We start from the raw sequence: 24,984 nt of genomic DNA, 5'->3' as shown, positions 1-24,984 counted from the left end.
TTTATTAAATTCGAGATATTATTTAAGTGTGTGTTTGTTAATTTGTTTGTTATTCAATAGTCTACAATAAATTATATATTATTAGGATAAAAATATTAGAGTTATGCATTTTATTTTGTTTTTTTTTTAAAAAAAAAAAGAGAAATAAAATGAGAATAATCTTTAAAGAAAATACCGAGTGTTTGTTCCTATTCATTCAGCATTTCCTCGGTATTATTATTTCTATTTTTATTTACTTTTACTTTGTTTTGTTTGTCAAGGGTTTATATCATTTCCTATTTGTCTACATCATTGTTGATGGATTTTATTGAGGATAAAAGAAAGTTGATAAATAATTAGCAAATATTAACATAATTAAATAATATTTAAAAAAAAAAAAAAAATGTCAGAATTATGGGAAAAAGCAGGAATAGAAAAAGATGCAGTTTTAATTGTATCGTTTTATGAAAATATAATAAAAGAAATGAAGGATGCTTATAATAGTTTATATGATCTTGTTATAATATTAAAGGATAAAATAGATTATATAGAAAATCCTATAGAACTATGTATATCAAATGAAAATAATATGGAAAGCGATTTTGAGATTAATTATGCACACAATAAAGAAAAAAAAATGAGTAATAGTATTATGGATGATATGAATTACTCAGATAAAAAAAATAATTTGTATAACACCGATAAATTAAATAATATTTTATGTAAGAATGTTATGAGTTGTTTTAAAAATGAAAAAGATGAAATAGTAAATCCGAAAAATATAGGTATAAATAATCAAAAAGAATTTGTATTTTGTGAAAAAAAAAATGAGATGATAAATGATGTAGATAATAATTTGGATATTGGATATTATAGTGAAGGGTTTGAAATTGGAAATATAAGAAAATGGAAAAAAAAAAAAAAAAAAAATAATAATAATAGTGAAAATACAAAAAGACAACAAGCTCATTATGTTGATGAAATAAAAAATATAATCGACATGAATTATAATAATAAAGAGACTATAAAAAATGTCAAATTGTTAAAAGACAATACAAATGATGAAGCTTCCAATGTAATAAGTAGTTATAATAATTTACCTAGTTTAGGAAACATAAAAAGAATAGGTAAAAAAAAAAAAAAAAATATATGTCCAGAATATTTTTCTGATTTAAATTTTTCAGACAATTCAATAGACTCAAATAAAATAAGAATACTTAATTTAGTTAACGAAAATAAAATGTTATCAAAAATATTAAATAAAAAAAAAAAATATTATGAAAATATTATATTTAAAAATATAAAATCTGGAAATAATTCAGAAAAAAATGACTATGAAAATTTAAATCCCTTTTTTGGTAAAAGCTTTCAAAATGAAAATAAAAACAAAGTTACAAATATATACAATGAACAAGTAAAAGATGTAAATATTCCGTATTTTAAAGAAATAAATTTTAATAAATTTCAGAATATAGTGGATCAAAATAAAACCTTTGAAAAAATCGAGAATAAACATAATGACAATACTCAAGAATGTGATAGTAATTTGTGTAGACATTATATATTGCAAAACAATTTTAAAATAAATTATTTAGAAAATGAAGAAAGTAATAAATTAAATGATAAAGATAATTTTTGTGAAGGTGCTTCTATAATTCTTGATAAAGAAAAGTGTGAAAAAAATATATATACATGTAACCATCAAAAAAACTATTTAGGGAATTGTTACAATAATAATATAAATAAAGAAAAAGATAATAAGGGAAATATATTTCAAAGAATAAAATCAAATAATAATATTCAAAACAAATGTATCCATACAATAAATAATAATGTATATAAAAATATATTAAATTGTAAATTAAAAAACGAACAAAACTGCAATGAATGTCATTCCCTTTTTTTAAGAATCCTAAAAGACTGTGAAAAAATAAAGTTCATAGAAATGAATAAACAAAATGGAAATCAAAAAGAAGCGAATTTAAATTATATCTATAACAATCAATGTAATTTAGATAAGAATATAATATGTTGCAATAAATGCGGAGAAGTTTATAATTCCAAATATATTTCATATTTTGATGAGCATAATGAAAGTAAAACTGAAATACAAAAAAGCGTGTTATTATTAAATAATGATATTTATTATGGTGGAAATGAAAGTAGTGAAACTGTAGTAATTGGAAATGAAGAAAATAATGATAATTTATTTGAAACTCATAATATAGCAAATACTTCAGATGTCTTGAAAAAATCCGAATCATTCAATCCGATAAGTAATAATATTAAATATATTCCAGAATATTATTATTCAAATATAAATAACAAAATTGTTCTAAATAAAAATGTAATTATACAAAAAAATGGGCACATAATAAATGATTCGAATCTAGTAAGTTGTCATTGCCTTTTACAAAAAAATCATAACTCAGAATCTCAACTTCTAACTAATGGGCACAAAGGATATGCAAGTACATCTCCCGAAAAATGTGTAAAAAGTGGAAAAAGTGAAAAATGCAAAAATGGAATCTGGAAAGTGGGGGGCGCAACAAAATATAAAATGGATTCAGAAAAAAATTTGTATAAAATTGTTAGTTACAAAAATGTGATTAAAAATACATTACCTTCGAATTATATAGATGTTGATGTTAATCCGTTTCGAGTGCCTTATCAGAGTATAGGATCTTTTTTAAGTTATTCAAATTATATGGGTAAAAGAAAACGAAGAAAAATAAAAAAAAAAAAACTAAGGCATGTAGGAAAAAAGTTGGACAAAAGAGATAAAGAAATGAAATGTGGTGAAAGTGGAATCCAAACCAAGAATAGAAAAACTGTAAAAAAAAATGAAAATAAAATTTCAGAAAAAATATTCAATACTGACTTTAGTGATGTAAAAAGTTCAAATATAAGTTCTGAAAAAATGAGCAAAGAAAATTCATTGAGAATAGAAAACAAAGTTAATGATAGTGATGCTTTAAATTCATTTCAAAAAAAGACAGAATTAAATGATAATATGACGAAAAAGCTAGTTGATAATATAAATAATAAAATATATGATTTAGGAAAATCTGAAATAAAAGAGAATGAAAAGTTGGGAATTGAGAAAAACAAAACTAATAAAAAATCAAAAAAGAAATACTTAAAAAAAGGAGAAAAAAATAAAATTAGAAAAAAAATTTATAATAAACAAAAATATTATGAAAACAATAAAACTATATTATATTTAGAGGATAGAGACAAAACATATATGTCACAATATAATGATGAAAGTTTATCAGTAAAAAAAAAAAAAATTGAAAATGAATCATATACAAAAAATTCAAATACTAATAAATATGAGTTAAGAGAAAAAAGAAAAATTAAATATATATTGCCATCAATAAATAAAAAATTACGAAGAGATAGTTCAAGACAAATATTTGACCCATTTTTATATAACAATACATGGGCTATAAAAAAAGTATAAATTTTTGGGAACATAAAAATTACTATAATATATATAATGTGAAAATAATTAATATATATTAACAAATAGTTTAATCGATATGTTGATATTTGACAATTAAAGAATATTAGTTAGTAAGCTATATGTTATTATTTTTTTATTTTTTTTTATTTTTCTAAAATTAGAATTCCATAAACGAATTGGGCATTTTGAGTCTATTGCCTATGAAACGACAAAATATTATTTTAGAGTTTCATTTTGTATTTTTTTTGTTATTTATTTTATTTCTTTATTTTAATTTTGTAAAAATAACTATAAACTTTAAAACATCTTTAATTGACAATAATAACTTTAAGAAAAGAGGAAGAATTTTATGTGTATGGAAACGGGAAATAGGTTTTAACAAATGAGGGAAGGGGGGTCTATAAATTTTGTTCTTAAAGATTGTGTTTTCATAAAAAAAAATAAAAATATAATAAAAAATGAAATGGCGTTTATATATAGTGAGTTAAGTTTTTTTATTTTTGGAGTTTTTTTTTTTTTTAAGAATAATGCTAAAATAAAAAGTCCCTTTTAACGGCTTATGTCTCATATTGTTGAATTTTTTGGAGATAAAATATAAGTACTACAAAAAATGAGAACAAAAAAAAATATGCTAAAAGAATAGCGAGTGCTTAAAATTCGCTAATTAATTTATATTAAGGCATTTTTTTTTTATTTTTTTCTCATTTTTTTTGTTTGCATTTTTTCCAATGTCGGCAATATGATATCTCTTCCTCTGTTAATGAATGAACAATCTAAAAGATTGTCGAATAATAAAAGTAATTTAGAGGATTATGTAATTAAATGCTATAATATACCACCCAATATTAATGAAACAATATTCGAATATTTATGTGAGTTATTAAATGATAAATCATATAAGATAAAGAAAATAATTAAACCCATAAATCAGGAAACATGTAGCTATCCATGGAAAATTATTTGTAATGATAAATTAGCTAGCTTTTTATTAAAAAGAAAAAAAATTATTATTTATGACGATTCAGAAAAAAATAATAAAATTTATGTAAAAATAACACCCGATGAAGAACATAAAGATGCAAATACTGTAAGTGATAGTGATTTAAATTCCTCATATTCTGAAAAAACAGAAAATATAAATGGGGAAAAAGATGAAAACATAAAAGATAGCCCAAAATTAACGAGTACTGATGACATAAGAGAAAATATAACACATAACGAACAAAATGACAATATAAAAATTAAGAGAAATAAAAAAGTTATACTATTCGATGGAGATGTTGAGGAAAATATAAAGGGACCCATGAAAAGGTGTGAAAATAGTGATATATGGTATTGTAAATATAATAGCAAATGTGAAGAATCAGATAATAGTGAATGCTTTACTGATTGGAGTAGTGATATTGAAAGTGATGATATTATGGATGATAAAAATAAAAATAGGAATTTTTCAGAAAATAATAGTGAAAATAGCGAACTCAAAAAAAACAATGAAAAAATTTTGAATAGAGACAGGAATAGAATTAAATGTCCACATGGAAATAGCTCTGACAACGAATCTGTTAAAAATTTTGTTTACAATCGAAATGATGAAAAAAATAAAGAAAATATCGAAAAATATATTGACGAGTGTTTGAAAAAGGGTGAAAAAAAAAAAAAATATATATATAAGCGGAAAAATATGTCAAAAGAAATTATAAAAGATATACCAATTGAAACACTAACAAGTGAGGAATGTGAATTCTTAGAAAAAATAAACATGAAATATTCAAAAAAATTCGGTAGAATTGTTGATAATGGTGATGGGGATGATAATTATGATGATAAAAAAAAAAGTAAAAAGTTTTTCATATATTTTTATGAAGGGAATAGTGATGAGATCATTCAAGATATAAGAGAAGAAGATATAAACAAAAATATTATTTTATAATATAATGAGGAATCGAAAAAACAATGAAAAATATGAAATTTGTTTCAAAGATATATGTTAATTGAATATCTTGAGACAAAATAAATATAATTTAAATAAGGTGAACAAATTGCTAAAATTGCACACGTATATTAATTTGGAGAAGCGACAATAATAGTATTATTTAATTTTTTTTTTTTAATCTGTAGTTACATATAAAATTGCAATGAAAGGAGGTGTATATTGCACTTATATTTCCTTTTGATGTTATATTAGACAATTTATATTAAATAACAGTTAGTTTTAAAATACTATATATTAAATGTATTACATTAATATGTATAGACATGGTGGTATATTTGATATAAACTCAGTATTAATTGAGAATAAAATTCGTTAAGAATAATAAGAAAAAATAATATTTAGTTGTGGGGTAAATTTTCATGGTTATATATATGTTTCATATTATTCGATATTATTTAATTCATGTTCATTTGTTTGACTTATTTATTCTCTTTTTTCATTTTTTTTTTATTAATTTACTATCGTTAAAAATGAAGATAGGGAAGATTATGTCATTTCCCATATGCATATTGTTGATATATGTATTTTTATGTACATGTGAAAAAATAAAAAAAAATAAAAAATTAGGAAACTTGATAAAATCGCTAACAGAAAGGATTGAGTCAAATGAAGGGGAAAATGAATATGCGCGTTTAACTCAAGCGCCTACAATTAATATGAAATTATCAAAAGTAAATTTTAAAACAACATTACAAAATATTCTTGTTGAATCTTATTCAGAAAAAGTTAAGGAATTAATATCAAAACTTAATTATGAAATAAGTAAAGAAAAGTCTATATTAGATGATATTAAAAATTCGAACTATAATTTAAATAAATTAAATAACTTAATTTCAGTAAAGGCTAAAAAAAATGATAAATTTCATGACGATAAAATAAAAAACATATATCATAATTATTTAAATGATAATAATGAAAGCTTTGGGCTAAGCTTATTTCCTGTATATAAAACATTTAAATCAAATCCTTCTCATTTTAATAACATTTTGAGAAATTCATTATTACCTGATGAATTGATAAAAGACGGCTTTTTGGCTAATCAAAATTTTTTTAAAAATTCCTCAAAAAATGTTTTATTCCCAGAAAGGGGTGACTTCGAATTGGAAGTATAATTTTTTTACTATATACATAGCTAGCACTTTTGTACATATTATATCTTTGTAAAATTAACATGTTCATACATTTGTACAACCATGTTTAGTTTATTAAATGTGTAGATATTCTCACAATATATATATATATAGGTAGTACAATATCGCAGTGTTAGTTTTGTAAGTCGTTGTATTTGTTATTTTATTCTTATGTTTTGGGATGTTTATTAATTTATTTTATTGTTTTGTTTTATTTATATATTTTTTTATCTAAAGCGTGACGTATACATGCGATCTTATAAGATGAAAATGTATGCATACATATATGTGAGAGTATGTATTTTGTATGGTTATATTTCATATAGATAAATAAAAATATATTTGAATGGATAGAATATATTCATGGTACATGTAGCTATTTTTGATGTTAGTTTTGGAATTAAATAATATTACACACAAGCAATAAAACAATATTTAAATGGTATAAAAATTGTATTTACCATCTTGATAGAAAGAAATGTTTATAAAAGCATAGTTAAGGAAACGGTTAGAAATATTGTGCAGTGTTTGCCACTAAAAATTGAATAATTAATGGATATTTACATAACATTTTGTTTATTTTCTTTTAGATATCCTGACATGTTCGTGTGCATGTATTTTATTTTACTTTTTTTTCTGACTCGTTCATAATTTCTAGCTGTATTTTTTCTGAACATAGTAAAAAAAATAAATATAATAAAAAAATAAACATAATAAAAAAAATAAACATAATAAAAAAATAAATATAATAATAGTGATAATACTCAATTAAACATCATTGGAAGCACCATTAAAAATTATATATATTAAGAAAGGGGTAAAATTGTTTTAGGAGTATAACAAACATGAGGTATATATTTTTTTAATAGTAATAAGAATAAAACATAACCACATATATATGAATAAATATTTATGTACTTACATGGCTATATATATAATCATTGAGATATTTACATAAATTTGTTCAGAAGAATTTACACGATAAGAACTAAAAGATTATCTATATGATGTAGTGTACTATTAAGCCAAAATGAGGTTTTTAAAAAAGAAATGAAAAACATTTAATAGTATATTTTCGTATAGTTAAAAATGAGAGAAACAAAAATATGTAAAAGGCTAGAATGAAAATGTGGAAATATGTTTTTTTTACAGAAAAAAATATATTTTTATATATTTTGGTTATCTGTTTTAATTTTATATGATATTATGAATGTTGGAATACAGGGAAACAAAATAAATTTATCAAAAGTAAATAATAAAAATGCATATAACTTAAATTTTTTAAAAAATTTAAATAAGTATCAAAGGAATACAAGAAATAGATTAAATGCATTAATAAATTCTCCAGCACAAATAAAATTATCAAAGTTAGAAGATAATAGAGATAGAAGTGGTAAATACTGTATAGTTGAGTTATGTAGTAGATTAAAATGGATCGAAGAAGGTCGATATTATGATGTATTTAGGATAAAGCAGGAAGAAAATAAAAATATAAATTTAAATAGAGTAGCTTTTTATAGTAATGAAGAAGGGAAGTTATATTTTGGTAACCCCTTTTTAGATAATGTCCGGGTTAATGCAACAGTTATTAAACATTTTCGAGGAAATAAAATATATAGATTAAAATTTAAAGCAAAAAAAAATTACCGAAGATTTTATGGACATAGACAAGAAATGAGTAGGATTTATATAAATAAAATTGAATCGAATAATGAATTAATAAATGAAGAAAAAAGAAAATATAATTTTTTTAAAGACGATCCTATTTTTTATATATTAAATCGTATTCATAATATGGTAAGGCCAAGTTTAGAATTAAAATATTTAAAACGAAATTTTATTGATTATTTAAATAATTTTTGTTCTTGGAAATTTGAAACTTTTTATAAACATCGAGGAAATTATAAACACGAAAAAATGCTTAGAAATATATTAAAAACAAAAAAATTGAGTAAAAGGCCTGAGGTTATAGAAGAAGTTAAAAAAATTGAACAGGAAAAGAAAGAAAAACGTTTAAACAAATATGACCCACTGGATGATTTTGATCCTATTGCCAACCAGCATATGATTAGGGAGCATTTCTATTCTTAGTGAAATATATATTATGTGAATAATTTTTTTTTTTTTTTTAGGTCTAGTTTTAGGCCTCCTTCTATGTTTTGTCTTTTTTTTCTGTGCAAAATTATAATTTCCAAATTTTATTTCATTATATATGTACATATTTTTTGAAATAAAATAGAGTTATCTATATAAGTTAGACACAAAAAAAAATCCATTACTACTATTATGCTAAAATGAATCTTAAGATAATAAAAGCAATAGTAATATGGTTTAATATTTATTATTAAATGTAAAATAATATTGGAAATGCATATATACAAAACAATAATCGGTGAAAAACCGAAACGAAGTACACAAACTAATGGGTGAACATTTTATGGGTTATAACATGAAAAGGAAGTATAAAAAAAAAATACGTGAATTATATATTCATTTATTTGGATATTATTTATTTTTTTTATTTTTTTATATTCGGATAAATTCAATGATAGATATTCTTTCTTTTTTTAACCTTTTTAATCAATACTAAGTTTATGATTTTTTTCCTTTTTGGGGAAAGGTCTCTCAAAATATAACAATTTTGTAATTTTATAAATCAAAGGTATAGTTACATTTTTTATATTTACATTATAAAATTTCAAAACTCTTCTAAATCTTTTATTATTGATAAAATAGTTAATTAGTTCTTGATCAGACAAATGTAAATCACTTTCTTTAAGTATTCCCAGTTTCAGTGATAAAATTTTTAAAGATTCACTTTTATTTGTTAAAAAATTAAATTCATTTTTCATGTTATTTCTTATATTATCGATTGAGTTGATGTTTTTTGATTTAATGTGTAAATTTGTGGGTAATTCATTTTGGTTATTTTCAATTTGAAATTCTTCATTATAGTTGTGCTCTGGTTTTATTTTGTTCATTTTTTGTTTTTCATCATTTTCGATTTCTTTTTCTTTGTTCATTTTTTCTATGAATTTTTCTGGGCATTCATTAGCATATCTATAGCTCTGAATAATAAGCTCAATATCTTTACTAGCATTTTTATTTGTATTTTTTTCTTTTTGCAATATTTTTTCTAAATAACTGTCCTGAGCCATTGAATCATATTCTCCATATAAATGAAGCATATCCTTTTTACTATCAACATTTAAGGTGTTATTTATATATATTTCACGATTATTAGTTTCTAAATTTTCTTTGTTTGTTTTTTCACGGGGTTTATTTATTATATCATCAACGTAGAAGTCTATTTCGGCATTGGGTTCTACATCTGCGTCGGTTTCTTTGTCTATATCATCTAAATCCATTGCACTTTTTATTTTTCTTTTATAATATCCTTGTACCTAAGTAGAAAAAGTAAAATATGTTTATATCATAAAAATGTGCAAATTTTTAGGAATATTTTAAGGATGTATTTTTTCGTTATTTTTTTTTTCCTTTTTTAATATACCTCATAGGACGCATTCTTATATGCCTTTAGTTCATCACTATCCTTGTTTATATTTTTTTTATAGTTATCTTTAAATTTTTTTGAATTGGATTGATCTATATTTAATTGAAAAGGTGGTTCTGTAGATAGTTCATTTTCAGCTTTCATGATATTTTTATATTTAAAATTTGTATTTATCTTTAAAATTGGATTTTGAAAATTATTTATTTGATTGAATTCGGAATTATTCTCGTTATTATCATTGATGAAATATGTAGTAGAATCCTCGTTTTTTAATTTTTCCATTTCTTTTAATTTTTCTATTTTCTTTAATCTTTCTATTTCAGTTTTTTTAAACATATTTCCAATATATAAGGCTTTACTTACAATTTGATCAATGTTTATTTTATCGTGTTTTTCCGAATCGGTTTTAGTTTCTGTATTATTAGACATTTCATTATCAAAAGTTTGATTTGATTTGTCCGAATGGTAATGAATATTTTTTTTCTCTAGTGCATGTATATCTTGTCTATATTTATTTTGGTTTCTTAAATTTTTATTTTCATTATGAATATTTTCATTTTTTTTATCTTGTTTTGATAATTCATATAAAGGATTATTATTAGTTTCAGAATAAATAGTGTTTTTTATATTTGTTTGGCTTTGTTCATCATTTATAAATGTATTTATATATTCTTCTATATGATTAAATTGGTTTATTTTTTCTTTATTCAAAATATTAGAAGTAGATGCATCTGTTTGACTCAGTTCTAAATGGTCATACTTGTTATTCTTATCGTTTTCGATTGGGGATATCTGCATATTTTCATCATTTGAATCGATACTATAATTCGTTTGACCATCTAATAATGATTGTGAATGTTCGCTATTGTTTTTTTCGTCATCATTTGTTTTATCACTATTTTTTTGAGCCCACGCTGAGTTATTACTTTGTGTATCTGCATATACTGCACTAATAAAATCTTTTTCGTTTGAAATTTTCCAATTTTCTGAATCTAATATTTCATTATATTTATTAAATGCATCTTCCTTTTCATCTATCAAATTATTTTTAAATTCATATTCATCATAAATATTTAAATTGTCTAAAGATATATTGTCTTTGCTGCCAAAATAATAATACATTTTTTCATCCCATGTTTTTATATTTTCTCCAAATAGTTTAGATGCATCATCTATCCATTTTTCATTATCATCATAATATTTATCACTATAACTCTCTAATTCATGATTTTTTAAATCTTCATTATTATTTCTTTGAATTATTTTCATATTTATATTTTGACTTAAAATATAATTTAAGTTTTTTTTGACATCAAAAAATGATTCATTTCTTTCATCACTTTCTTCATTTTCCAACGATTTTTTTTGATTTCCTTTTTGAACAAAATAATTATCATTATCATCAATATTATCATTATCATCAATATTATCATTATCATCAATATTATCATTATCATCAATATTATCATATATTTTATGTTTCTCGATATCTGATTGTTTTATTTGATCTTCTGAATCGATGTCAGTGAATTCATTTTGATAGGGAAAAGATGTTTGAGTGGTTTTTTTTTGGTTTTGATTTGCTTCTTCTAATATATTTTTTTTAATTTTTGCAATATTTTTTTTTAAATATAAAAGTGCGGGCTTATTTCCATCTTGCTCAGGGTTTTCATAATCATCATTTTTATTATTATTTTTTTTTAGATGAAATATATCATTAAAATTGTCATAATATTCATCGTTATTAGATATATTTGAAGAAGTAGTTACATAATATTCATATTTATTCTTTTCTTTTGTACTGTTATATTGTGGAGAATATTTTGTAAACATTTGATCAAGCATATTAGGAGTTTGATAATTTTGAGAGTTATTTTCTTTATTTTGATAATTTGTTGATTTATCTATTTGAGTTTCATTTTTTCTATAGTTTTCAATTTCTTTTTTAAGTTTTTTATTTTTATTTTTAAAAAATTGTAAATCAAAAACTTGGGTATTATTTTGATGATTTGTGTCAATGGCAATTTCTTTAATAAAATCTTGATTATCTGCATTTTGTTCTAAAATATCTTGATAATTATTATTTGGGGATGATAATTCATTATATTTAAATATAAAAGAAGAAATGTTTTTTTTTTCCAAATTAGTAACTTGTCTTAACTTGTTTAATTGATCTCTTTTGTCAAACAAGTTGTGAATATTATCAATCATGTCTGATTTTTCATTATTTTTATTTTGGTTTTTTTTTTTTTTTTTTTCATTTTTCATTTTATTATACCTTTTGAGATAATTTATTACATGGTAACTATTTGTCATATATGTGAGAGAAGGAATATATTTATTTTGGTCTTTTATTGATTCTTGTTGATTTATAATTCTTAAACATGCTTCTTCTTGTATGGTATATGGTGTGACTTCTATTCTATTATTTAATACATCTATTTTTCTTATTTTTAAGTTTTTAAAATAATCATTGACTTTTATTTTATTTTTTTTTTTATCCCCATTCGATAAAAAAAAATTTGGATCTTTATTATAATGCCCTAGATTTAGAAATGCGAGTGTCTTACATCCTATATCTATATATGCTCCATTTTCATTTATAAATTTAACAACACCATCTACTATATCTTCGATTTTAAATTCTGTAATATTTTTTTTTTTTTTTTTTACATTTTCTTCTTTTACATACATTAAATCGTTTACTTCATCATTTTTTTGAAACTCCACTCCGAGTATTTCTTTTATCTTTTCATCATCTAACTTTGTCGTTTCCTTTGTTTCTATTATTTCACTAGTTTCATTTTCATCAACTATTTTTGGATCATTTTTTTTTTCCATTTTTGGATCTTTGAAAAAACCCGCGTCTTTAAGCCGTTTCAAGTTTGTGTGCAAAGTTTTAATTTCTTCTTCATCATTTGTAACTTGTATGATGTTGTTTTTTTTGTGAATATAAGAAATAACAACATCAATGCATTCTCCTATTTTATATTTTTTATGAATTTGTGTTTTATCATTAAAATAACGTTTTATATATAAATGTGCCAAATATATAGAACTAATATCAAGTTTGATCAAATTGTCTTGGATACTTACAATTTTTCCTTTTATTGAATCACCTAATTTAAAAAAATCAATTGGTAATTTATATTTATATTTAGATAATTTTGTTTTTCTTTCCATTTCTTCATCCTTTTTCATTTTTTCTTTGATTTTTTCAAATAAGTCATATTTCCATCGTTTTAATAATATATTTTTTTTAGGCAAATTTTGAATATATGTAACTGAAATTCTTTTTTTATTTTTTTTTATTTCTTTAAGTTTTTCTTCTTCTTCAGAAGTTAGTTTTGCAAAATATTCAAACAAATCATTTTTTCCATATTCATAATTATCATTAATGTTAATGTTTTCACTATCATTGTTGTATAACATTGTTTTTTTATATCTTTTTTTTATTGGGTTCATTAAAATTATTTGAGGATTTTTCAAATATGAACATATTTTCACGCCACTCCCTTCAAAAGAATATATATAAAAAATAACAATTAAAGTCAAGAATATCATCTCTTTTCCTTGCTATGATAACTACATTTTTGTATGAGCAATAAAAAAGAACAAATTTGGAAATAATGAAACTTGGGAATAGAGTATACATTACTTAATATATAATCAGATAAGCAATAAAGGAAATAAAATAATAAAAATATTAATAATATAGTAAATAAAACAAATTAAATGTGCATATTTATCTTGGCATTGTCATAACTTTAAAGTAACACGATTTTCTAATTACGAATTATTAAAAAATGTTTCAATTCAAAACGACTGAATTAAATATATGATCTACCATACGATAAAAATTATAACGATATGGATATATAAAATAAATGGACATAATATTTTCTCAATTTCCATTTTATTTTTACAAAAAAAAAAAGTTAATCCATATATATTTCCTTTCCTATATGTATGACCCTATTTCACAATATTTTTTTATATGGTATTTTTGTATATTATCTGCTTGTCCTCACATTCTATTATATTTCATAATTGCGTATTTTTTTTTTACTTTGATTTCTTCAATATTTTCTACTAATGAGTACTATTCGTTTTGCAGCATTTCTGAGAAGTACGAAGCACATGGAAAAAGATAAAAAACATTTAAAAAAAACATATAAAACGGTTTCATAAACATAACTTTTTTTTCTTCGTTTACTCTATTTTATTTTTCTCCTAAAATATTTGAATAGTACTTGATTTATGTTATATTGCAAATATAATATACCTATTATAACTAAAAATGCCCCTAATAAAAAAAATAGAATACTGCAACGGCTCATTTTTGACTCATTTATTTGCATTACAATAGTAGTTAGACTACTAAGGAAAACAATATTTGACATAATTAAAGGGATAACGGATGTAACACTAAACTTTGATAGGGAAACGTTTAAAAAAATGAGCTGATTAGATAAACAAAATAATGTTAAAATTGTAATAAGGTATGTGAAAGAATATTGGAATATGTAAAATTGTTCGTATGAAAAAATTGTTATTATATGTTCAGAAAATATATTTACTAATCCTCCTGACATTCCACATAATGTACAACAACATATTCGGTAATAAATGGAGCAAAATTTTTTTTTTTTTTTTTTTTTTTTTTCATAATCTGACATACTTCTGTGACTTGAATAAAATGGCAAAAATGGTGTGTGTGCATATTCATAATATATTTCTTCGTTTTTTTTGTAGTTTTTCATGCTATATATATAAGATTGTGTTATTGTCAAATTTGTTTTACTTTGAATATTTTCGTTGCTGTTATCGCATTTGTTATGATACAAGTGTCTCTCCTTTTTATCATCTTTTGCTTCGATATTTTTTTTTTTTTTTTTATTATTAATAAGCATAATTTTATATTTTTGGGGTCGATACCTTTTAGTATTACCACTATTACATTTTCTTTGTCTTTTTTTTAATAAATGATTTAATCTCAGTTTTTTTGAACGACTTAAGGGATATTCTTCTTTTCTCGATAATCTATTAGCAATTTTTTTTTTTTTTTATAATTATATACTCGGTGTATAGCTTTATTGTTTTGCTCACTTTTATTATTAGGAATGTTACTACTATAAATAAGATATAAATATTTAGATGAATGCTCAAAAGTGTTGTTATATAAATCATTACTATTATAAGTATATTTATATAAACAATCATTTTCATTATTGTTAGGGCATGTAGCACCTTCAATATGATCGTTAATATTATTTTTCACATTGCCAATTAAATTTTTACTTATATTTTGATCTATTTTTTTTTCGTAATTTTCTGATATTTCATTATAATTGCTAATATTTTTTTTATCATGATAAATTTTCATATCACTAATATGATTATCAAGGTTATCATTAATATCTATGCTACTATTATTTGTATTTTTTTTATTTTCATGGATAATATTACAAAATAATGGGGTTATGCATATAATTAACAATATAGTTATTATAAGAAAGACCGAACAAATGTATATGATGACTATTGGCTGTAAATATATATTAATTAAATCTTTCATATTAAGAATATCAGTATTTTTTTCTGAAAATGTAATAATTAAAGTTATACCGCATATTAAAAAAAATGTTCCCATATATTGATGTAATTTGATTTTGATTTTTAACGAAACATTTGTTATTACTAAATTCCATAAAATATGCACACCCGAAAACGGAGCAACAACTGCTGCTGAAGTAAAATATAATGCAATGACTGTAAAAATTGGATCGATTATTACACTTAACAATATTCCAATTATCCACATTGTCTTTTTTTTATTTGCATATAATTTATTGCTATCAATATTATAACTATCATGAACATATTTATCCCCCAATGCCCCTAAAAACGATCCAATAAAACAAAATATTACTCCAATGAATGATGCGTTCATTTTTTTTTGATAAGGGATGTATACAACAGTGATGTATAGAAAGTGAGAATTAAAAAAAAAATATATTTTTATATATAAGAATACAAAACATATTGGGGAAATAAAAATAATGAGTTATCACATTTTTTCCATAAATTTTCAAAATATGCGTTAAAAAAATATTTATTTTTATATTTTGAGCTAAATATTTTCTAAAAAAATATTGCTTGATCATAAAAAAAAATTATTTCCTTCATTGCGAAGCAAATATCTAGCTTAAAAAAATCGTTTTATTATAAAAATAAAAAAGACATAAGATTAAAATTGTTATTAATCATAAATACTTGTGATTGTACTTTTTAGTTTTTGGACATATTAAAAGAACAATTGCATATTACTATGTATAATTTGACAGTTAGGTATACATAGCTGATCCTTTATTTAAAGGGCAACAGTTTTATGCATACGGGTTTATAAATAAAAAAATATGGATATATATAAGGGGATAATAAAAAGCAGGATAGCTTATTTAGAAATACTAATTTTGATGTAGTATATTTTTTTAAGTTATAAATTAAAAGGATATTATATTTATGAAGACGTTTGCTGACTGAAATGCATTTCCTAGAATAAAAGGAAAATGTAAATAAGTAAAGATATGTATGGTGTTATTTAGTTAATTAAATAGACTGAAAGATTATTGTAAAAATACTATATTCGTTCTTTTTATGTAATATTGCTAAAATGTTGCAACATATAGGATTTATACTTACTGGAACTTTTACAATATTACATAAAAAGAACGAATATAGTAATTTAAAAAATGTATACTTATTTTTTTATATATAAATTTTTTATTACTGTACAGTAAAAATACTTAAAAAACTTAATAAGTATATATAAGGCTTTATACATTAATTTTAAAATATTTATGATGGGCGGAAAAAGACACAAATGAGTATTAAAGACAGCCAAATAAAGCATAACTTAAATAAGAAACACATTAATATATATATATATATATACAAAATTAATATGAAGAAATTTATGGATATTGTATGTATAAACAGTTAAAAAAAAGAAATAGTTATTTAGCGAATATAACTAAGGCCATATACGAACTATGTAAAAAACGGGATGGATAAATTAAATAATTTAAAGTGTTGTAATAAAACCTATATAGAATAAAAAGGAAAGAATTTGAAATATATCAAGTTATTTTCATTTAAAAGGTGTAACTTTATAAGTCAATATAAAACATATTTCGGTGTTTTAGTATTAATCTGTATATTTATTAGTATATTTGACTATGGTATTATTTATGTAGCATATTGGGGAATAACGATGTAACATTGCAAATTTGGTATATTCATTTATTTTATATGCAAAAATATATGTAATCTAAAAATTTTATGATGTAATAAATTTTTAAGAAAAATTAAATGGGCCAAACATGATATTACCTTTTACTTGTAAATTGCTAGAATGATAATAATAATAATAATATTGATAATAATAATAATAATAATAATAATAATAATAATAATAATAATAATAATAATAATAATAATAAAATAATAATCAATTTTTTGCAATTTTAAAAACTTATTATTTTAATAAATAAATATATATATATATATATATATATATATATATATATATATATATATATATTTTTTTTTTTATTTGTACCAATATTACATTTGGATTTTTTTCATATGAACGTCTATACTTATTAACTAGTTATTTAATCATAAGACTTATTATATGAATATATTATGTATTTATTAATATTTCAGCTATTAATGGTAATTATATTTGTTCGAATTTATAAAATAAATAAATTAGAGTAATAAAATGAATAAAGATAAATTAAATAAATAAATATAATAAGCATACGGATTGGATTATTTATTTATTATTTATTTCTAAGTGATGTATTAAAATAATGTGAGCAACTTAAATCGTATCTCGTTTTATATTAAACAGAAAAAATCATACTTAGACGCAATTTTACCAATTGGAACATCTTGTAAATTGTATTTTTATTAATATTTGGATTAGTGAAAATATGTTTTATGAAAATTTATAGAAAATATTAATTTTTTTTAACATATTATTAATGGAAAGCAAATAAAAAGAAAAGAGAAAAAAAAAAAAATAAATGATATAGTGGCTCGCTTCGATTATTAATCTAAAAATGTAAAATACAATATCCATGTAATTTAATATGTAGCACTTACATATAATATTATATTGGATGGTTATATATTTTATATGAAAAAATATTAATATATTTACACTAGCTCATTTTAAAATATATTATATTATTTGATTGTTTTTGCTTACATCCGTTTTATTTTTTTGTTATATATATTTTTGTTTTAAATATTTTTTCGTTTATTTTTATTTTGGTTTTGTACTATTCGTTAAATATTTTATATGCATGAAAACCAAGCTATAGTATAGTTGGTTAAATTATTATTCATAATTATAAAAAAAAAATAATAAATAAATATATATATTTTTTGAGGGGTAAACACCATTAAGGGGAAATGTATTGATTATATATATAATGATAACATAATAAAAAAATGAAGGAACGAGTTATTAGGACAATAGATGAAGATGGAAAAGCAGAGCAAATCCTATATATTTTGAGTAGTAATAATATAAATGACGATGTAAATAATAATATTTCGAATAATGAATGCATAAAGAAGCATTATAATAATGAAATAATTAATCGAAATAAAAATAATACGAATATCACAAACATTAGCAATTGCCAAAAAGAAACCAATGATTTCTTGATAACAAAAAATACAAAAAAATATGGAGAAAAAAATGAGAATGAAATGAAATATAATAATAATGAACAGGAGTATATGATAATAGACACAGATGATGAAATGAAGAATTCTGGACTTATATTTGCTCAAGAAAATAATATAAATGATTTACCTTCGACAATTATGTTAGAGGGAAACGTTGAAATGGAAATAAGTTTACAAAAAAATATCCAAAATTATTCAATCACAGATACTATGAAAAATGAAAATAATACAAATTTGATTGGAAACGATAAGAATAGAGAAAACAGTTATATTAGTTTATGTTCTAGCAATGTCGAAAAAAATGATGAAGATGATAATGCACATAGTATAATAAATGTGGGTAACGAAAATATTAATATAAAGGAAAAAAACAAAATGGATTTAAAAATAATGGAAAAAAATTTTCAATCCAACAATAACTATGAAAATAAAAAACAAGAAAATTCAATAAATACAAATAGTAATAATATTAAAGTTGCTCGTAAAAGAGGGCGAAGAGAAAAAAATTCTCTAAAAAATGAAAATGGATTTTTAACAATTGATGATAATAATAGTAGTGTGTTTTATAGTAATAATTATATTCTTTCTAATCCTACTGATTCAACTATTACAAATAATATTAAAGACGGTACAAATATAAAAAATGACAACATTATAGATGTACAGGGAAATAAAAATAATACCCAAATAACAATAAATGATAGCAACAGTATACATAATAATAACCGACTATGTGTTTTGGAATATGAGGATAAATATAAAGACACTTATAAGGGTTGTGATCAAAATATGACTGAAATAAAAGAATATTCATCTATTAAGTTCGAAAATGACAATAAACAAACAGATAGAAGAAGGCGACGAAAAAGAAAATTAAAAAAAGGTAATGCAAATGAAAAAAATAAAGGAATCAGAAGAAACAAATCTCAATCAGTATTGGTAAATAATGGAAATATAAAATATAAAATTGGAAAACACAATATGCCAATCATATATGGAAAAAAAAAAAATAACAATAATAATAATAATAGTAGTAACAATAATAATAGTAGTAACAATAATAATAGTAGTAACAATAATAATAGTAGTAATAATAATGATAATAATAGTAATAATAATGATAATAATAGTAATAATAATGATAATAATAGTAATAATAATGATAATAATAGTAATAATAATAACATGTATTATTATGGATATGAAGAGGGGCATAACACTTTAGATAATATGATTAACAAAATGTCTAATATAAAAATTTCTAAACATTTTTTTTTAAAGATGGATGATGATAATACAAGTGAAAGTAGTACATTGTCAAACTCTATAAAAAATGAAAATTTAAAAAAAATAATAATAATATTTGATCAAAAATATAATATGGGGTTTATTTGCAATGTTGCTAAAAGATATTTAACAATTGAAGAAGAAGGGACATTATTAAATTTAATAAAAAAACTAAATGGCAAAAGATTTAATTTTAATAATATAACATCTAGCAAAGATTCATCAATTGAACAATTTATGTTATATAATTTGTTTTCTTATGATATAACAACTTTAAAAAGTTCTTTAAAATTAATATATACTTTTTGTTTATTTAAAAATTTAAGATTGTATTTTCAGATACAAAATAAAAATATGTGTATAGAAGGAAATGGAACTTGGAGAATTAAAGATAATTTGTTAGATACACACTCAATAATATTATCAATGTTTAACAATTACTACAGAAATATGAATAAAGACAAATTGACAGCCATTGATTTTATAAATTCTTATTATTTTAATATTCATAATATAAAATTTGCTAAAAAAAATGTGCAGCCAAATAAAACTTATGATAATATAATCGAAATGGATCAAAATAATGAAATAGATGAAGATAATAATAATAATATAAATCGAAAAGAAGGAAAAATAAAAGGAAGAGGACGACGAAAAACAAAAGAAATTGTCATAAAAAAAGAAAAAGGAAAAAGACGTCGAAAAAGCCTTAAAAATAAGTCTTATTTATATGGTAACTATAAATATGAAAATAATGAATTTAATAATATTGATTCTAAAAAAATAATAAAAAGAAGAAGAGGTAAATGGGGATATAAATTAATTTCAAAAGAAAATGAAAACCAAATTATAAAAGAAGAAAAATCTATTGATGAAATAATTAAAGGTAAACAAGATAATTATATTGAAAAAAAAAAAAAAAAAAAAAATTTAAATGAAAAAGAAAATGAATTAGATGAAGAAAATGCATTTAATCAAGAAAATATCAATAACTTGGATAATAAATTGTCAGAAAATATAGATGACCAAAGAAACGAAGAAAATAATGTAAACGTGGTAGATGTAAAAATAAACAGAATCAGGAATAGTAACACTAAATACAATTTAAAAAATCGTATAAAAAGAGAAAATTCAAATTATTATGATATTACAAATATGAAAAATAATGAAAATGAACAAATAGATATTTCTAAAACCGAAGAAAATAATAATGACTTTGATTTGGAAATTTCTAAAAATGAAAATGAAGAAAATAAAAATGAAGAAAATAAAAATGAAGAAATAAATTTATTATTTGTAAAAAATAAACCAAATTATAATAGAAATTTTAATGACATTATAAATATAGGTTCTAGTAATGAGACTGGTTTAGAAACTGAGCAAAGTGATAATATTATTCTGAGAAAAAATAATAATGAATCTTCTTTATCATATTATTCTATGCATAATAAAGTTAAATGTAAAATAGAAGAATCAAATGGTATAGAAAATATATCTAATACTGAATGTGAAAATGATATGAATATAAAGAATACTGAAAAGTGTGATGAAGAAAATAATGCAACTATTAAAGATGATAATGGAGTAGATGTAGGAAAAAGCGGAATAAAAAATGAAGGAAATGTGGAATATAAAAAAAAAATAATTTTAAGAAGGCGAAATGGAAAAGAAGAAAAAGAAAATAATATTATCAATGAAATGAATATAACAAAAACAGGATGCTTTATCAATAATGGAAATCGTAACGGAAATAATAATGGAGCTTTAATTAAAAAAGGAGTATTTTGTAATTCCATGACATTGATAAAAAGACGACGAAGAAAAAGACGTATATCCAAAAAAGCAAAAATACAAAAAAGTATAGAAAAAGAAAATGAACAAATTGGACGCAAAAGAAGACGAAGAAGAAAAAATATAAATCCAGATGAAAGTTGTACCGAAGATGTAATAAAATTAGAAAATGTAAGCATAATGCTTTTGGAAAGGATTAAAAATAATTATAAAATGTTGATAGAAAATAATGAACTTAATAAAAAAAAACAAGAAATGAAACAATACAATAATAATAATAATAATGCAAAGCATCATGCTAATACAAAGACTTATAACTATATTGATAATCGTGATGATTCTGGATATTTAAATGATAAAAATAGAGAAAATGAGGCATCTAATGCTGAGGGTTCACATAAATACAACGTTAATAGAAATTGTTTGGAGTCTGGTTCTGTGGTGAATAATAATAATACCAGTTGTAATACTATTGGAATCATAGATGTAGATAATAGTTTTAGAACCCAAAATAACGAAATAATGTTGGCTAGTAACACTAATGAAGGAATACAATATCCTAATACCAATTCTCGAGTTTTACAAGATAACATTTCAAATAATTTTGAAGGCAAATTAAATGGTAATGAAAATGTTAATAACCAAAACCAGAACAATGAATCGAATATAAATACAGTTATATATGAAAGTAATAATATTATGGAAAATAAGGGAAATTGTAATAATTCAATTACCAATTTAAACAAAATAAATTATACTAACTTTCAAAATGATATAATTAAAACTGAATTAAGTGAAAAAGAAAAAAAACATATGCTAACTATTGATTCGATATATAATAGCAATTTTAATATCTTAGATATAAAAGTGAATACTCATTTTTCACATAATTATCATATAGCCTTATTTTTTTTATGTAAATATACATCATATAATTTATTTTTGCATCCAATAAATAAGAATGAGCATATTGTATCATCAATAATATTAAATTCTAAAAACGACATACTTACAGATAATGGAAATTGTTTTGTTTTAAAATATTTGCTATCTTTTTTAAGTAACAAAATATCAAGCCTTAGAAAATGTTATGCTAATGCGTTATATAATTCCTATTTATTACAAATGCCAATAAGAATATTTCGTCATAATAATTTGAAAACCAAATATGGTCCGAATTATGGTATACGATATGATGGAATATATAAAATAGCGAATGCATTTACTGTAAATGATTATTCAACATTGGAATATAAAAGAGATATATTATATGTTTTTAAAAGACTATATATGGATAAATGCTTTATTCCTAGTAATTGTAGATTTTATAATAGTATATATGAAAGAAAAAAAAATTTAGATGAAAAAAATTCGGTTTCTATTAATGTTTTTTTTAAAAATGAAATAATCATGACTTTAAGGGTACCATATATTAAAAATTACAAATCTACAGCATTTACAAATTTTAATCATATATATAAATTTATCAGAAAAAAATGTATTACTGAAAATATTGCTACAGAATGGTTAAACTCTGATGTTCGTATTTATGAAGAATGTATGAAGGAATATAAACAAATGAAAGTTAAAGATTCAGGAGTAAATTCTAAAATTAATCAAAGTGTATTGGTTGATAATATAAAAGGAAATGAAACAAATAATGACCCGATAAGCATATATCAACATAATGAAGAAGAAAATAAAAGAAAACAAAATGCAAATAAAAATGATTTTAATGGAAAATATCCATTTTGGTGTTTAGGAAAATATTTACCAATGGTTTTAATGTTAGAAACATTATGTTTTGAAAAAGAAATAAATGAAAATAAAATGATAAGAACTAAAAATTTGAAAAATTTAAATATTTCAATAAAAAAATGTGAAATATCTATAAATTGTGAATTAGCAAAAAGACCTGCTCATTTATTTATCCCAATAAAAAATAAAGAAGCAATATCAGCATATATAGAATTGAAAAAACCTTTTGATGATAATTGGAATCCATATGAAGACTTATCTGCTGGAAAAGAAAAATTTAAAATTCCTGTTGAAAATGATGTAGATAATGAATTACCCCCTATGAATTTCACTTATGTTAACAAAACAATATTTTTTTCTCGATTACCTCCATATAACTTATTACCTCTATGTTCTGGGTGTACCCCCCAAAATTATAATAAAAAAGATTTTGATGAAATATATATTAATGGATATTGCAAAGCACTGAAACATAAAAGAACGAATGAAATATATTGTGATGGAAATAAAAACTATGATATTAATGATTTTAATGTTTTAGCTGCATGTTCAGGAAATTGTTTATGTGACCCACTAAAATGTATAAATAAATTTCCAGAAGGTTTACATTATCCTGTAAAAGTTGTAAAAACCGTCGATATTGGATGGGATATAGTTGCATGCTCACATATAAAAGCAAACTCACTTATTATGCATTATGTAGGTGAAATAACAACTCGAAAAGAAATGATATCTAGGGAGCATGAATATGACAAAAAAGGATATTTTAATTATTTTATTGAAACTGCAGAAGTAGATGAAACTTATGCCGATGATTGGAAAATACCATGTATTGATGCTTTATTTATTTCGAACGTTGCTCGTTTTTTAAATCATTCATGTGAGCCTAATGTTAATGTTATAACAATATGGAGAGGTGATAGTTATCCATCCGTTGGGGTATTTTCATCAAGGGATATAAGTCCAAATGAACCCCTGAAATACCATTACGGAATTAACTACAAAAATATTAAATGTATGTGTCGTTCGAAAAAGTGCAAAGGATATATTGGATAGTCAAAAAACGGAGGTGCTTATCATATAGTGGCCTTTTTAAAATACACATAATCTTGTTATGCAAATGTACATACATATATGTATGCGCATATTTTTTTAATATATTTTATGTTATGACAAATTCTCTAAATAATTTTCCGTTTGAAGTGTTCATTATCGGAATACCTTTTACGCTTTTACTTTTTCTATTTACAAACAAATTGTTTTTAGACAAATTTGTAATGCCGTTGTTTTCCCT

At 21.8% G+C, this 24,984-nt stretch overlaps 7 protein-coding genes across 7 annotated transcripts; 5 read left to right on the top strand and 2 right to left on the bottom strand.

Moving 5' to 3' along the window:
- Positions 1–382: 382 nt before the first annotated feature.
- Positions 383–3,445, top strand: PBANKA_0703500 (conserved Plasmodium protein, unknown function; the record flags this gene model as incomplete). The annotated part of the gene is made up of 1 exon (XM_034563934.1): positions 383–3,445. The coding sequence occupies one exon, from the start codon at positions 383–385 to the stop codon at positions 3,443–3,445; it is 3,063 nt and encodes a 1,020-aa protein (XP_034420781.1).
- Positions 3,446–4,187: 742 nt separating this feature from the next.
- PBANKA_0703400 (conserved Plasmodium protein, unknown function) lies at positions 4,188–5,378 on the top strand (the record flags this gene model as incomplete). The annotated part of the gene is made up of 1 exon (XM_034563933.1): positions 4,188–5,378. The coding sequence occupies one exon, from the start codon at positions 4,188–4,190 to the stop codon at positions 5,376–5,378; it is 1,191 nt and encodes a 396-aa protein (XP_034420780.1).
- Positions 5,379–5,911: 533 nt separating this feature from the next.
- On the top strand, positions 5,912–6,553 carry PBANKA_0703300 (conserved Plasmodium protein, unknown function; the record flags this gene model as incomplete). Its single annotated transcript, XM_034563932.1, has 1 exon — positions 5,912–6,553. The coding sequence occupies one exon, from the start codon at positions 5,912–5,914 to the stop codon at positions 6,551–6,553; it is 642 nt and encodes a 213-aa protein (XP_034420779.1).
- Positions 6,554–7,708: 1,155 nt separating this feature from the next.
- PBANKA_0703200 (ribosomal protein L21, apicoplast, putative) lies at positions 7,709–8,662 on the top strand (the record flags this gene model as incomplete). Its single annotated transcript, XM_034563931.1, has 1 exon — positions 7,709–8,662. The coding sequence occupies one exon, from the start codon at positions 7,709–7,711 to the stop codon at positions 8,660–8,662; it is 954 nt and encodes a 317-aa protein (XP_034420778.1).
- Positions 8,663–9,147: 485 nt separating this feature from the next.
- Positions 9,148–13,649, bottom strand: PBANKA_0703100 (conserved Plasmodium protein, unknown function; the record flags this gene model as incomplete). Its single annotated transcript, XM_034563929.1, has 2 exons — positions 9,148–9,975; positions 10,083–13,649. 2 exons carry the CDS (start codon positions 13,647–13,649, stop codon positions 9,148–9,150), a joined length of 4,395 nt encoding a protein of 1,464 aa, XP_034420777.1.
- Positions 13,650–14,302: 653 nt separating this feature from the next.
- On the bottom strand, positions 14,303–16,038 carry PBANKA_0703000 (magnesium transporter, putative; the record flags this gene model as incomplete). The annotated part of the gene is given in 2 exon segments (XM_034563928.1): positions 14,303–15,142; positions 15,154–16,038. 2 exon segments carry the CDS (start codon positions 16,036–16,038, stop codon positions 14,303–14,305), a joined length of 1,725 nt encoding a protein of 574 aa, XP_034420776.1.
- A 2,573-nt stretch (positions 16,039–18,611) lies between these two features.
- On the top strand, positions 18,612–24,746 carry PBANKA_0702900 (SET domain protein, putative; the record flags this gene model as incomplete). The annotated part of the gene is made up of 1 exon (XM_034563927.1): positions 18,612–24,746. One exon carries the CDS (start codon positions 18,612–18,614, stop codon positions 24,744–24,746), a length of 6,135 nt encoding a protein of 2,044 aa, XP_034420775.1.
- Positions 24,747–24,984: the final 238 nt, after the last annotated feature.

The sequence above is a fragment of the Plasmodium berghei genome (assembly GCF_900002375.2).
Source record: "Plasmodium berghei ANKA genome assembly, chromosome: 7".
Lineage (NCBI taxonomy): Eukaryota > Apicomplexa > Aconoidasida > Haemosporida > Plasmodiidae > Plasmodium > Plasmodium berghei.
The sequence above is the reverse complement of the archived record's forward strand: the minus strand, read 5'-3'. Positions and strand labels throughout refer to the sequence as shown.